The following is a 12,644-nucleotide window of genomic DNA, read 5'->3' as shown; positions in this document are numbered from 1 at the left end:
GAGGAATGAAATGACCAAATAAATCAACAATGAGAGGCAAAATATAATTACAAAATTATTAGTAAGCTCATAGATATTAGCATTACACCTCAAGACTTCAAAAAAGCTGGTCAATCATGAAATCAGGTCTTGTGTGACAACTGAGTACAGATCAACAGTGTGAAGCATTTCATGTCACAGGGAAAAACTTGAAATTAATGTGAGTAGCTCATCTAGCTCATCACTTTGCCCTGAGCTTTAGGTGCTCATAACCATGCCACCTCTGATAGATGTATGTTGTCTACTCTTAATGCTGTCTAAAGGAGGGGATGTTTTTCTCTGCTTAGGCAGACTACAAGTTTTTCATTTTGACTGCCATTAGAAAGTTGCCTAGTGCTAATGTCAAAGTTATATCTTGCAGTATGAGCTCATCATTTCCCACCAGTATAGCTGGGACATGCAGGACAGATTGATTGCTCCCTCTCACTTCATAGCACTCTGGATGCAGTATATCCAGCCTTTTTTTCATTCTCTGATGAAAAAAACCTCAAACCTCATCCATTCTCCTATAAAATCTTTCCGGTTTCCACATCCTTTCCTGATTGGAAATTCAAAGCTGACCAGAGCAATCTGGTGCTTGATGGCAAATTCTGAACAGCAGACAGCACCTGGTGTTGGCATCACATCTGTATCTCCCATTAAGTATCAATTTTTCTCCCTTTTATAAGTGACGCTACAGAGTGAATTACAGTTCTTCCTAGAGGACTCAAACACAGTCAGGACTGGAAGTTTTGTACTCATTGATGCCTGTGCCAGCTACAGAAGGGGATATATTCCTCCCAGTCAGCATTGATTTTGCAGTGTGGATTTAATATGGGATGTGGATCATCAGGATCCTGGAGCTGCTCTTCTAGCAATGTATGGCATGAGAAGAACAGCCAAGTTATGCAGGCAGTCACCTGGTTTGGCAGCCCTGCCTTGTGTCTGTGTCAACAGTCACAGGATGGTTTAGATTGTAAGAGACTAAGCTTAAAGGCTCTCCATAACTCTTGTAGGATTTATCAGTCACCTAAATTTCCCTTAACTAACTTTCCAGAAGGTTGGCAAAGCCCCATCCAACCTAGCCTCGAACACTTCCAGGGATGGGGCACCCACAGCTTCTCCGGGCAACCTGTACCAGTTTCTCACCACCCTCACTGCAAAGAATTTCTTCCTAATGTCTAGCCTAAACCTACCTTCTTCCAGTTTAAAGTCACTACCCCTTGCGCTATCATTACATGTTTTTGTAAAAAGTCCCTCCTCAGGCTGCCTATATTCCTTTCAGCTAATGAAAGGCCACTGGAAGGTTTCCCCAGAGCCTTCTCTTCTCAAGGCTGAACTACTCCAAATCTCTCAGTTTGCCCTGATAGTAGAGGGGCTCCAGACCTCTGGTCATCTTTGTAGCCTTCCTCTGGGCTCGTTCCAAGGGCTCCATTTCCTTTCTGTGCTGGAGGCTGCAGACCTGGACACAGCACTCCAGATGGGGTCTCATGAGGCTGGAGCAGAGGGGGAGAAATCACCTCCCTGGCTCTGCTGGCCATGCTGCTGCTGATGCAGCTGAGGATATGCTTGATGAAATCTGCAACTACTATGGATTATATGTCACCTCACCAACCTATGTCTTAAGTAACCCACTTATCCTATTGCCATTAATTAGCATTTCATCATTAACTTAGGCAATCTGCACTTTTAAAGAGCATGCACCTTTGTATTCCCTCAAATCTGTTGAGAGATCCCAAGGTGCTATAATTATAGCACAAGACGCGAAAACTCTCAAATAAAGCTTTTTTTAATTTTTTTTTTTTTTTTTTTCCTCGTTTCGTCAGGTAAACCCTGACCTGCTCAGGCAGCGGCTACTCTGGTGGGCTGCAAGAATGCTTGTGCCACCATTCCTTGGCTTCCAAGCTGCGGCAATATGGGTGTCTGACACCTCCTGCCTAGGAGAGGGGAAGAGAGGGGAGGAGAGGAGAGGGGAGGAGAGGAGAGGGGAGGGGAGGGGAAGAGAGGAAAGAGCTGAGCAGCTCTGCCCCCCCACCCAATTCCTCCCCCGCCGCAGCCCCCGAGGCGCGGGATCCCCCGCGCTCCCGGGCGGGGCGGGGCAGGGCGGGGCGGGGCGGGAGGGGGGCGGGCGCGGTGCATGCCGGGACAGCCGATATCAGGGGGGCGCCGGGAGGTGCCTTCCGCTCGCGCGACCTCTCACCCGGCGGCGCTCGGCGGCACAACACGGAAGTGCCATGGCGGCCGCGGCGGAGGGGGCAGCGGGAAGCGGCGGCCGCTCCCCGTCCTCCGCCCGGCGGCGGCTACGAATCATCTCCGGGCACCTGCGGGGATCGCCGCGGACTCCGGAACGGGAAACTCTCTCCCCGAACCCCTGCAAGGTGCAGGGGGGCTCCGCCGGACCGCCCTCCGGCTCCATCCCGAAGAAGCGGTGGGTGCGGACGGGGGTCCCCGCGGGGCAGCGGGCCCCGGGCCGCGCGGTGGGGGCCGGTGCCGGGCCGGACGGGCTCCCGGAAGGGCTGGCTGTCGGTGCGGGTCGGCGCTAGGGCAGCCTATGTTGTGGAGAGCGGTCTCGCTCCCTCCCGGGGCCGTGCGTGGGCTGACGGGGCCCGGGGGACGCCGCGCGTGGGCTGTGCGAGGAGGTGCGGGGCTGGGAGGCGGCGGGAAGGCAGAGCCGTGGAGGAGGTGAAGCCCATGCGCGGGTAAAGTGCTGAAGCGGTTCATCTACGGTAGGGACTGGCGGAACCCGAGGGAACGTGTTCTTCAGTCCCTTCCTTCTGCAGTAAGGGGGATGGTATGAAAGCGGCAGGGGTTCATGGTCACCTGGAGCGCTGGAGAAGAGGTTCAGTGGTTGTAAAATACTGGAAGCTGCTATAAAGCAAATGCAGTACATGTGAAAAGCAAGGTTGGTGAATGGGCTTTCAGTCCTTCTCCGTTCCCAGACTTGTGAAACCTTCACCGTGTGTGAATACTGTCAAAAAAGTGTGTGTATGTGAGGCTCTAATTCAAGTTACTTAGGAATTAATAGTTTATTTTTGATTCTGACCATATTTAGTTGTCAGGAGTCTCGGGTCACAAGTGGCCAAGGGAAGACAAATAGTCAAGTTAGCTAGTTCAAAATTGTTTTACTAGTTCCTGAATTAATTTTTCTATTGGATTCTTTTAAATGTCACAGTTACAATACTGTGGTGTACTTTCATGTAACTTATCAAGAGGCCCACCTTTCTGCTGTGGCAGGCTTGTACATGTTTTGTGATTTTTTTTTTTTTTTTTTTTTTTTTCCTCGGTTGTGGATTTTCCATATGTGTGTTGGTTTGCTATCCTGTAAGAGCATTTTAAGGTTCAGGTGATAGGCAACATAGTGCTCTCCATCAAGCTGTGTATATGGACTAGTATATTAGTGTAAACAGGTGATAAAGTGGCAGATGCAGCAAGCAGTGGGTAAGAGAGTTGTTGCTTCTCTGAGGAAAAGCCATTCAGCCCATGGTTAGTTCAAAACTTTTCAGAAAAAGGACAAGAACAGTTCAAATTATTTTAACGGGCCATTTGTGGCCCGGGGCCAGAAGCTGAGCTTGCCTGCTTTGAGAGGACTGGTTTGTCATTCACATGTATTCAAATGTTAGACTTTAGAAACCTCTAGTTCTCACTGAGAGGGATTTGATGCTCTTGCAGGAGGTGTGTCAAACAGTGCTACTCACTGGGAGAAATGGATCATTGCATTTCAATTATTGCATCTTTGAAGAGCAGGAGAAACAGGCTTTTCTGAAGATGCATGTGACCTGAAGGATTGGTTTTCTCTGTGGAAATAAAGCCGTAGCAAGCTTAACACCCATTTTTACTCTAAATAATGTGTTCTGGATTAAGAGTAAAAATTATGCTGCTTCAAAGAGTGTATGAGCAAAATGGATACTTTTCTGCAGGAGTGTAAGGGGGCTGCTGGAAAGCTTAATCTGTTGGTACAACTGTCTTAATCTATCTAGAGCTCAGCCTTTTTGTATGTATAGAAACAAAAAAAAAACTTAAAGGGAGTTGTATATCTGTCTTAAGGTTCCCTCTGAATATCTGAGATGTGATTGAAACATTTTTGAGATGTCACATGTGAAAATTCTGATACTTGATTGTATAGCTTGGATATGAGGATCTAGGTAGAGTTTGCATTTGAGGATAATACCCAGGTTTTCGAGTGAGGGATGGGGAAGCAAGACCTATACAGATTTGTTGCCTGTTACCTGTACAGATTTGTAGAGAGCTAGTGGTGATTTCCAGATAACCTGGAGCCAGTTGATCTATTTGTGAGGCCTAGGAGGGTGACTGAAAAATCGAGTAAAAATAACTGATGGTGGGTGCAGTGATACTGCATGCCTTTTATCAGAAATATTGGATCAGTCTGTATCTATATACTTTTTCCTTGCAGTCTTCTGTATGATGATTCAGCTTTTCTGCCTGTTTTGAACTACAACTTTAATTTTTCTTAGCAAAGCTGCAGCCAAAAGTGCCTTAAGCAAAATTATCCTTTATTATGCCTGTTGCATCTTTCCAGTAGTGTTTTAAATCGTTTCAAGGCTACAGACACTTGTACCTGATTAAAGTGCACTCTTCTCATGTTGCATTTCTTCTGCAAAGTAGATGACTTTCTATGACAGAAAAACCCACAAACCTTCCAGTGCACATCTCTGATCATAGACATTTGTTTTGTGGCTTCTTATCCAATACTCACTAGACAGTGACCTGCAGAAAGATGACTTTCTTGTTAGTTCAAAGACCAAAAATGTTAAAGATCTTACCCAGATATTATTTGTCACCAGTGAAGGAAGGAGAGTCTGTGGATGGTCATCCAAATAAAAAAATGCCAATGCTTCCAAGTAAAAATGCCTCTGCAGGCTAAACAATGTGTTTGCAAATTGATTACTTTTTAAAATGACAGTTATTGTGATGAGAATTCCTCTAAAAAGCAACCCTATGCTCATCTGAGCATCCTTTTGAGGGAAACCATAGGTACTATTGAAACTGGAGAGATGGTATTTCTTAGTGGCATTCCTGGCTTGAATTTCATATTTTAGTTGAGTTCTGCAGTGGAAGATGGGGACCATGTCAATACCATGTGTATTGAAGCCTTAACAGGAGGCCTGGTTTCAGCATGATGGGCATGCTGAAAAACTTATTTAAATAAGTGAGTTGGGAAACTCAACTCTTCCTTGAAATTACTTTTTCTGAGCTTCTATGTTATGCTGTTGACTTCTGTTTACTGGTTATTAATCTCACTTTGCTGATGAGGTGTGAGTTAAAAACTTGTATACAGTTATTTTTAAAATTAAGTACGTGAAGTGTTCAGCTTGTACTGCTTTGAAAACAGTAAGTTGCTGCAACTCCCTACAGCACAGTTGTGTCAGAGGAACTGTTATGTATGCTAGAAAGTAAGACTGCTGCAGAGGTGGAGCATGCACTGATGTTAATCTTGCCATAATAACTTGTATTATGATGTATTCAAATCAAACTTCAAACAATTTGGCCTTTGTTAATAGGGAGTATTGAGTGAGTGTAACTAAATGTTGACTCAGTAGCTCATAGGCTTAAAATTTTTCTGTCATGGAGCAAGAGAAAGCAGAATTTCCTGACTTTATCTTTTTGTGAAGATACTTCCTTTCTGCAGAATGAAGAGAGTCTTCTGTGTCTCTTGGTTATTACAAGCATACTGTTATGTGGGGTGAGCTAAGGGATAAGCATGTAGTCAGGCACATGCTCTATATCATGTTCATATCCAGGTTGCTCAGGGTAATGTGTTAATGCTACCATACCTTCATATAGACTCCCGCAGTTCTTGCTGTAGTTGCTGGTGAGGATTATGGCAACATCAAGAGTTGACAATTCAACAAGTAACATCAAAGAGGCTTTGTCATGCCACTAATACTCAAAGAAGTCTTTATTGTGTTACAGTCACTTAAGGTGATGGAAATGGGGCAGAGGACCAAAGGAATGGTGATGCTAGAGTCTTAAATCAGAAGAGTAAGAGCTTGTTGCATTGGAAAGTGTGACAGTTTACTGGAGGCTCTGTGATTGCACCAAAGTAGTTAGTTGCTAGTCAAGGTTAATGCTTGAAGTAGAGGAGCAGATAAAGATTCTCATGGAAACTAGCCAGATTAAATTAAATAAAATGTCATAATCTAAAGGCAAATGTGACTTTGCATGCAACAGCAGTTCCTGTCTGCCACCTAGTTCCAAGTAGCTGGATGTGAGGCAGGTGAAATACAAGAAAACTGTAAGACTTTAAGTAATATGTGTTGCTAGATCATTTGATATCAAGTAAAATAAATATGTGTTAATTAGTTAAATTTGATTAGGAAAAAAACTAGGTACAAGATAGAAGTGTCAAGTATGTTTAATATGTAACGTACAATATGTTTGATTATATGAAGGCAAGTAGCATTTTATAGCAAAAAGTGAAATTTTCTGGATTGACTTCTTGCTATCTACTGAGATATGAAGAGTTATGTATAAGAAAATGAAAGTGTGTGTATAGCTATTTCTTCGTTGTTTATTTAAACTGAAGAAAATAATCTGTTAATGCAATAGATTAATCACTTGGACTTCCTAAAAGCTACTTTGAACTGGAGTAAAGCAAGGACATCTGTAGTATAAGAGGTTGCAGCCCAGTAGACTTCCCTGAAATGTTGTTATACCTCTTAGTTGAGAACATGTAATATGAAATAGTAAAAATAAGTTGTAGACTGAATGTGATGGATAAGAATAATGCCTCTGTAATGTTATTTCCAATACTGGGCTGTTTAATGCAAGTCTTCAGGGTTGATGACAGGCCAAAAAGTTTTCTTCAGCATTTATCTATTGTATTAACTACATGGCATGCCAAAAACTCCCTATGCAATAGGTAAAACAGTGTTGTCTAGGAATTAAGCTTATTTTGCTTGAGTGAATAAGTGGGAAACAATTCCTTCATTAAATCTTTGTTTTTAAGATAGCAAAGGACTAGTTTCTAGGGTTTGAAAAATCTTTAAGTACTTATTCATTTATTCCATGGAAGCAGCCTTGTGCATGCATTTTTGTAGTTGAGTAGTCACTTCAAAGATAAAACCGAAATTAGTAGTAGGTTGAATAGACAGAGCTTCTTGTAAAGTATTCTGTTGTGTAAGAATGATTGTTTGGCTAAAGGTATAATGAGAGATATAGTTACAATGTTTTGGCTTTTCTGAATCTTTAATTTGCCCTAATTGTCTTAGGCTTTCTACAAAAGAACACCTGAAAACCACCGGTTTCCTTGTTGCTTGGGGCTTTGTTTATTACAATCTGGTGAAATTAAGAGTAATGAAGTAGATGAGACTGGGAACACGTCAGGGGACTTAATGTTTGTTGTGTCAGAACAGTTGTTTAAAAAAATTGTGCACTGTGGTTTTGAGTACCCAAAACCTTGAAATTTTGCCTGAAATCTTGTCTCTGCTGCTTATTGTAGATTTAAAATGTAAATATGAACCCAGGTTTGTGTTGCCATATCAGATACTTGGCAGAGTAGCAACTGGATGAGGTGTATGTGCAGCTGCAGGGGTTTAGCTGAAAATGTATTCTACGGAACTTGTATGTGTCTAAGGTTATAAAACAGATGTTATGTGACTTCAGATTTGAGAGCAATTACATTTGTTTGCTGCAAGGGAAGATCCTCCAGGAAGGAAGAATTAGAATGACTAATACAGCAGATACTCCCTGCCTGCAGTGTGATGTTCTCCAGATAAATGATGCTTTCACTAAGTGGTTCTTGAAGGGATTCCTTGGGCTATAGTCCCTTTCCTAATTTCCAGGCACCTGACACTAATTTACTGCTGGCTTCAAAACCACACTGTAGTTGCTTGCTTACTTGGTTGAGAAGTGTGACTGCTTCAGGAGAGAGAGGGAGTGACCTTCTGGTATTGCCTGTGGAACGGGTTCTGAATTTCCAGCTTGTGGTCTAAGTTAGTAGTAAAAGATCCAAGCTAAAGTTGGCCTCGAGGAGTTATTTTTCTGCTGATGTCTTGTGATCATAATGCCTTAGCACTGTTACAGTATGTCACTCCTGCTGCACTCATGTTCTCAATTTTGCAAGATTTTTTTCTTCATTGTTACATTATCCAAATAATGGTGCTTTTGACCACATGGCAGCCCTTGAAACTACTGCTTTAAACTCATTTCTGAGAATGTGCTGGTTCTTGGAGCATGGAACGGGAGTCTGAGTATTTTATTCATATGTTTTAATGCTGAGCGTCAGCTGGTGGTTGAATTGAAAATACTGGTGAATGTTTGAGAAAACAGATGTGAGCATCTTGGATTTGCTTTGCCTGGGCTGCATTGATTCAGCTGGGTTGAATTGTATTTTCCTCTTGCTTCTCTGAAGAGACATGAAAATGTCACTTGTCCTTTGAAGAAGTTAGCCCGTTATCTCATTTGTGTGTATAAAGTACAGAATTCTGTGATTGTTGTGGAGAATTTTGTTGATACTTATGTACTTAGATGTGTGTCTGCCTAATAAGGTAATTGCATTCTATGTTAGATGGTAACATTTGGAGTTCATTCATTATCTTGGTTCTGATACTTCATTGAACATAATTTCATAATGTCAGCATAAGTGAAAATACTTTGTGCTTAGTTACGGTGTTACAGTACCAGTATGCTTTTGATCTTTTTAAAGATAAAAAGTTCTGTAATTGATACTTTGGAGTTACAAAACTTCTCAACTGGTAGTTGTATATATTGTATATATGGGTACCTAATATGAACTTCTGACTTTGAAACTACTGAAAATCTTGAATCCATGCCATAGTTTCTGAGTGGGTTGAACTTAAGATGCTGAACTTGGAGACCTGTGAGACATCCTGTGCTTGTTCACCAGTTTCCTAGGAAGAGACAAGAGCTCTTTCAGCCAGTAACCTTGCCTCTCCCTAAAACATGAGATTTGGGGAGTGCTGACAGGTACAGATTAGTTGTGTAGTTGGATAGTCTGGTGGCCTCTGCCTGCAAAGCTGAATGGCTGGGAGCCACCAGTTCATCTGGTGTGTGTGGGACCACCCAGCTGAGGTGACCATGCTGCCACCTTGTGAACTTCTGCCTGGTTTCTGGGTACCCTAATGGTCATTAGGGGCCTGAATAATGCTGTGACCTGAACAGTGTCCTGCTCAGTGTCCGCACAGTCAGTTTTCTAGAAAAATGCAGAAAACACTATTTGTTTAACATAAACCTTGCTGTAAAAAATTCTTATTACATCAAGTCAAACTAGTATTTCAGTGTTGGGCATTATAATGAAGGTGAAATATTTAAATTAACCTAGTCACATTGTTTTCATCTGCTATTGTTACTGTTTCCATGGTAACTTGGTTTCTTTTTTTTTCTTCTTCTCAGGCAATATAATTGTGTACATAATATATTTGAAAACCATTAAATGAGCTTTGAAGTACTTCATACATTTCAGTACTGAATTTCTGGGTTTTAAGTTAGAAGGCAGGGAGTAACTGGTCATGTTTTACTATGTCTGGCTGAAATATACCATATTCTGTCAAAAAGGAGGTTAGTGAGTGATACTTTGAAACTAATGTACTGAATAGGAAAGGTGTTGTCTTTAAATGACACAGTTCAGGTACTGATGTATACTGAGTAGTACAGTAATGTATACTGAGTAACTGAGTAATGTTGAGCTTAAAGCAAGAATAATATTAAATCTTCACAAGTCCATCTTTGCTGTATGTATTATTTGAAAGGAAGCTGGGAAGAAAAACAGAAGGGTGTATAAACTATGTCTTGCTCCACATAGAACATGTAATGTGACTAACTCTGTTCCATATTCTAGAGCCTGATGAAAGAACCAGGAAGTTTAACACCAACCTAGGAAAGAAGGCCTTTAGAAAACACAAGCAACTGAGAATTCAGTCAGCTTAGCAGAAAGAGCTGGTATTGATGTCTTCATTCAGAGCTTTAATTAATAATACCTCCTCTGGATTTTTTTGGAAGCTTTGATATGTACTGGTCTCAGGACTAATGACAGTTTCAAAGCTGCGCTTTATCAATGCATCTCGTATCACTGTTCCCTCACAGCCTGGTTCTTGTGTGTCTTGTTCTGTCTGATTGTCTCCAGCTAGTGTTTCATGTAGCCTACTTGGCATACATTGGCACTGCTGAGTATGAGAGTACTTTCCTCTAAATTAGGGGGGTTCTGCATGAGCCTTCCTCAACTTTATAAGTCTGTTCTGACTTCACAAGATTTGAGAAACTGCAGAGATCAGGTATATAGAAATACTACATTTAGTCAGCAGAGGAAGAAATCTTGCCTTGAGGAAGACTGCGATGATGGGGATTTGAGGGGTCGATTTTAAAAAAATAAATGCCCCTTGAGTTGGCCAGTTCTGTGTCAGCCTGTTTGCAGCTGGGGGCAGTTCAACTGTGTATGACTTAGTATCTTGTGGAATTTCTTCTAAGTATATACATTTAGCAATATGCACATATATAGTGTACAGAATACATGTGAAAATTAACAAGGCTGCATGATATGCATTAAGAACACATTTTCATTATCTGCCATGTCATTGCAATAGCACAAGGCATTCCTGAGCTACTGAATGAATGGATTCTTGTCCTTTTCCTAGTGAACACTGCATGTACAAAGGTGGAGTCTATGAAGGGAGGAGGCAGCCAAACAGAGGGGCTTCTGTGTCTGCACATCTGTCTACTCGAACAGTTCAATTTTGGCTGAATTTTTAGAATCAGATTCTTAATGTGGAACAATAACATAGTCTGGCTATTTCCCGAAACAGTATTGGTTACCGAGAACTGAAACTGCTCTAAAGTTTGGTTGAAGTGCTAAATTTTAGAAAGGCTTGTTAAAATGTCAGATTCAAACAATTGTCATGAAATGTCCATGGGCTTTTTCCACTTGATAATTGAAACATTATGTACACACAGTTTGAACAAAAGGAATTTTGATTAAGCCAAGTCAGTGTAATTACAACACTGACAATATCAGCAGCCTATATTATTATATTTATAATGAAGGCCTTTGGGAATCAGTCATCACCCAGTTATGGTGTATGTGATGCTGGCATTATAACTAACTTGAGGCAGTTCTTTCTCTGGATCTTGGTCTTTCTGAAATGGTCAACCCTAACCATCGTATTGCTCTTACAGTATACAGTAAAAGAGTGAGCTACATCCACTGTATATAGTGGAATGAGATAAATCACCTGTTTTCAGACTTATTCATGATGCTGTTTTATTAACTAAAATCAATTTTTTAAGTTAGTAATTAATTTCCAACTTTTTAAGCAAGGCTAGAATAACCTTTAGTTACTCTTTGTATATTTCCAAGTCTTAAATATGTTTACATTGAAACAGTTCTGGTGATTGGCTCATAATTAAGTGATCCTTTTTTGTATGGTTGTGCTTAAGGTATTTCAATTTTGTGGTTATATTTTGGCAGTTGTGGTTTTGGTTTTGATTTGTGGGTTACTTTCTTTAATTCCCTTTCTTATGGTGACATGCTTTTGAGGTCACATTGTGGTTGTATTTGCTATGTATTCCTGTAGTTTCTGGATGATTTTTCTTGACTTTCTGAAATTGATTTTTAACCCAGATGTGTCTAGATGCCTCATCAAGTTAATGTTATTAAGAATGCAGTGGGATTTCAGTAGTGATGTGAAACAACTAAAGTTGAAAATGAATTTTTTGAAAGACACAACATGCTGAATGTCTTTCTGAAAATATTTAGTTATTAGCTCTATGTGTTAGTATTGATGTATAGATTTAAAAACCAACCCAAAACATCTTTCAAACACTGCTCTTGCCAATTTAAGAATATCACCATGCAGTGTGCATTCACTTAATCTGATTGGTTATAGAAAGCATCTTGCCTTTCAAGCTCTAGAATGTTATCTGAAGGTGTATTGGTTGTGGCTGCAGAATGACCTTTTGCTCTATTAAGCTACATGCTTCTGATATGTACTTTATTTCTTGAGTTGCTATATAATAAAACTTTGTTCCAAAGCCATATATCTGCAAATCATTTTGGGTTTACATTATTCTAACATTTTCACTTAAATATTTTTCTTTCTTTTAGGCAAGAACTTTTGAAATGGAATGGATGGGGATATAATGACTCCAAATTCATTTTCAATAAGAAAGGACAAGCAGAATTCACAGGAAAAAGGTAAGCTTAAAATGAAAAGATACTGAAGTACAAGTGACTTTTTTTGAAAATACTTTAAAAACTATATGGTTCAATTAATCCAAATAAGGCAAAAAACTTAGAATAAAATTTCATATGTTATTAGCTGTTTTGCATTTAATAAGTTTACTGAATTCTCTGCATGATAGTTTAGTGTATAGTAATAGACTATATAGGTTTATTAGAAGCTTTATTTAACGTATTATAAAGACATTAACAACAGTCTTCCCCATAACTTGGCATAATCTGTGCTTTAAATTTCCCTTGGAGAATGGAATTGGACTGAAAATCTGTACCATGTTCTAAAGCTTTAAGTAACATGTAGCAGGTCAGTGCTGTTTTTTTAGCTTTGAGAATCTCTTGAGCCTCCACAAGTTGTTTTAAAACCTTATTATTCCTAGGCCTTTGTATAGCAAACATTTTTCTGAGAATTTTTTTAGGA

At 40.4% G+C, this 12,644-nt stretch overlaps 1 protein-coding gene across 3 annotated transcripts in view; it reads left to right on the top strand.

Moving 5' to 3' along the window:
• Window positions 1-2,154: 2,154 nt before the first annotated feature.
• AGPS (alkylglycerone phosphate synthase) overlaps window positions 2,155-12,644 on the top strand; it is a 47,843-nt gene continuing 37,353 nt past the window's right edge. Inside the window, exons 1-2 of one of the 3 annotated variants that reach the window (XM_071747245.1) lie at window positions 2,155-2,446; window positions 12,095-12,184. In XM_071747245.1, the coding sequence (XP_071603346.1) occupies window positions 2,253-2,446; window positions 12,095-12,184 (284 nt within the window). In that variant the 5' untranslated portion in view covers window positions 2,155-2,252. The remainder of the gene's footprint in view (window positions 2,447-12,094; window positions 12,185-12,644) is intronic. The other 2 variants (XM_071747247.1, XM_071747246.1) reach the window with 2 other exon arrangements.

This window comes from Heliangelus exortis, chromosome 6 (assembly GCF_036169615.1).
Source record: "Heliangelus exortis chromosome 6, bHelExo1.hap1, whole genome shotgun sequence".
In the NCBI taxonomy this organism is placed as follows: domain Eukaryota; kingdom Metazoa; phylum Chordata; class Aves; order Apodiformes; family Trochilidae; genus Heliangelus; species Heliangelus exortis.
The sequence above is the reverse complement of the archived record's forward strand: the minus strand, read 5'-3'. Positions and strand labels throughout refer to the sequence as shown.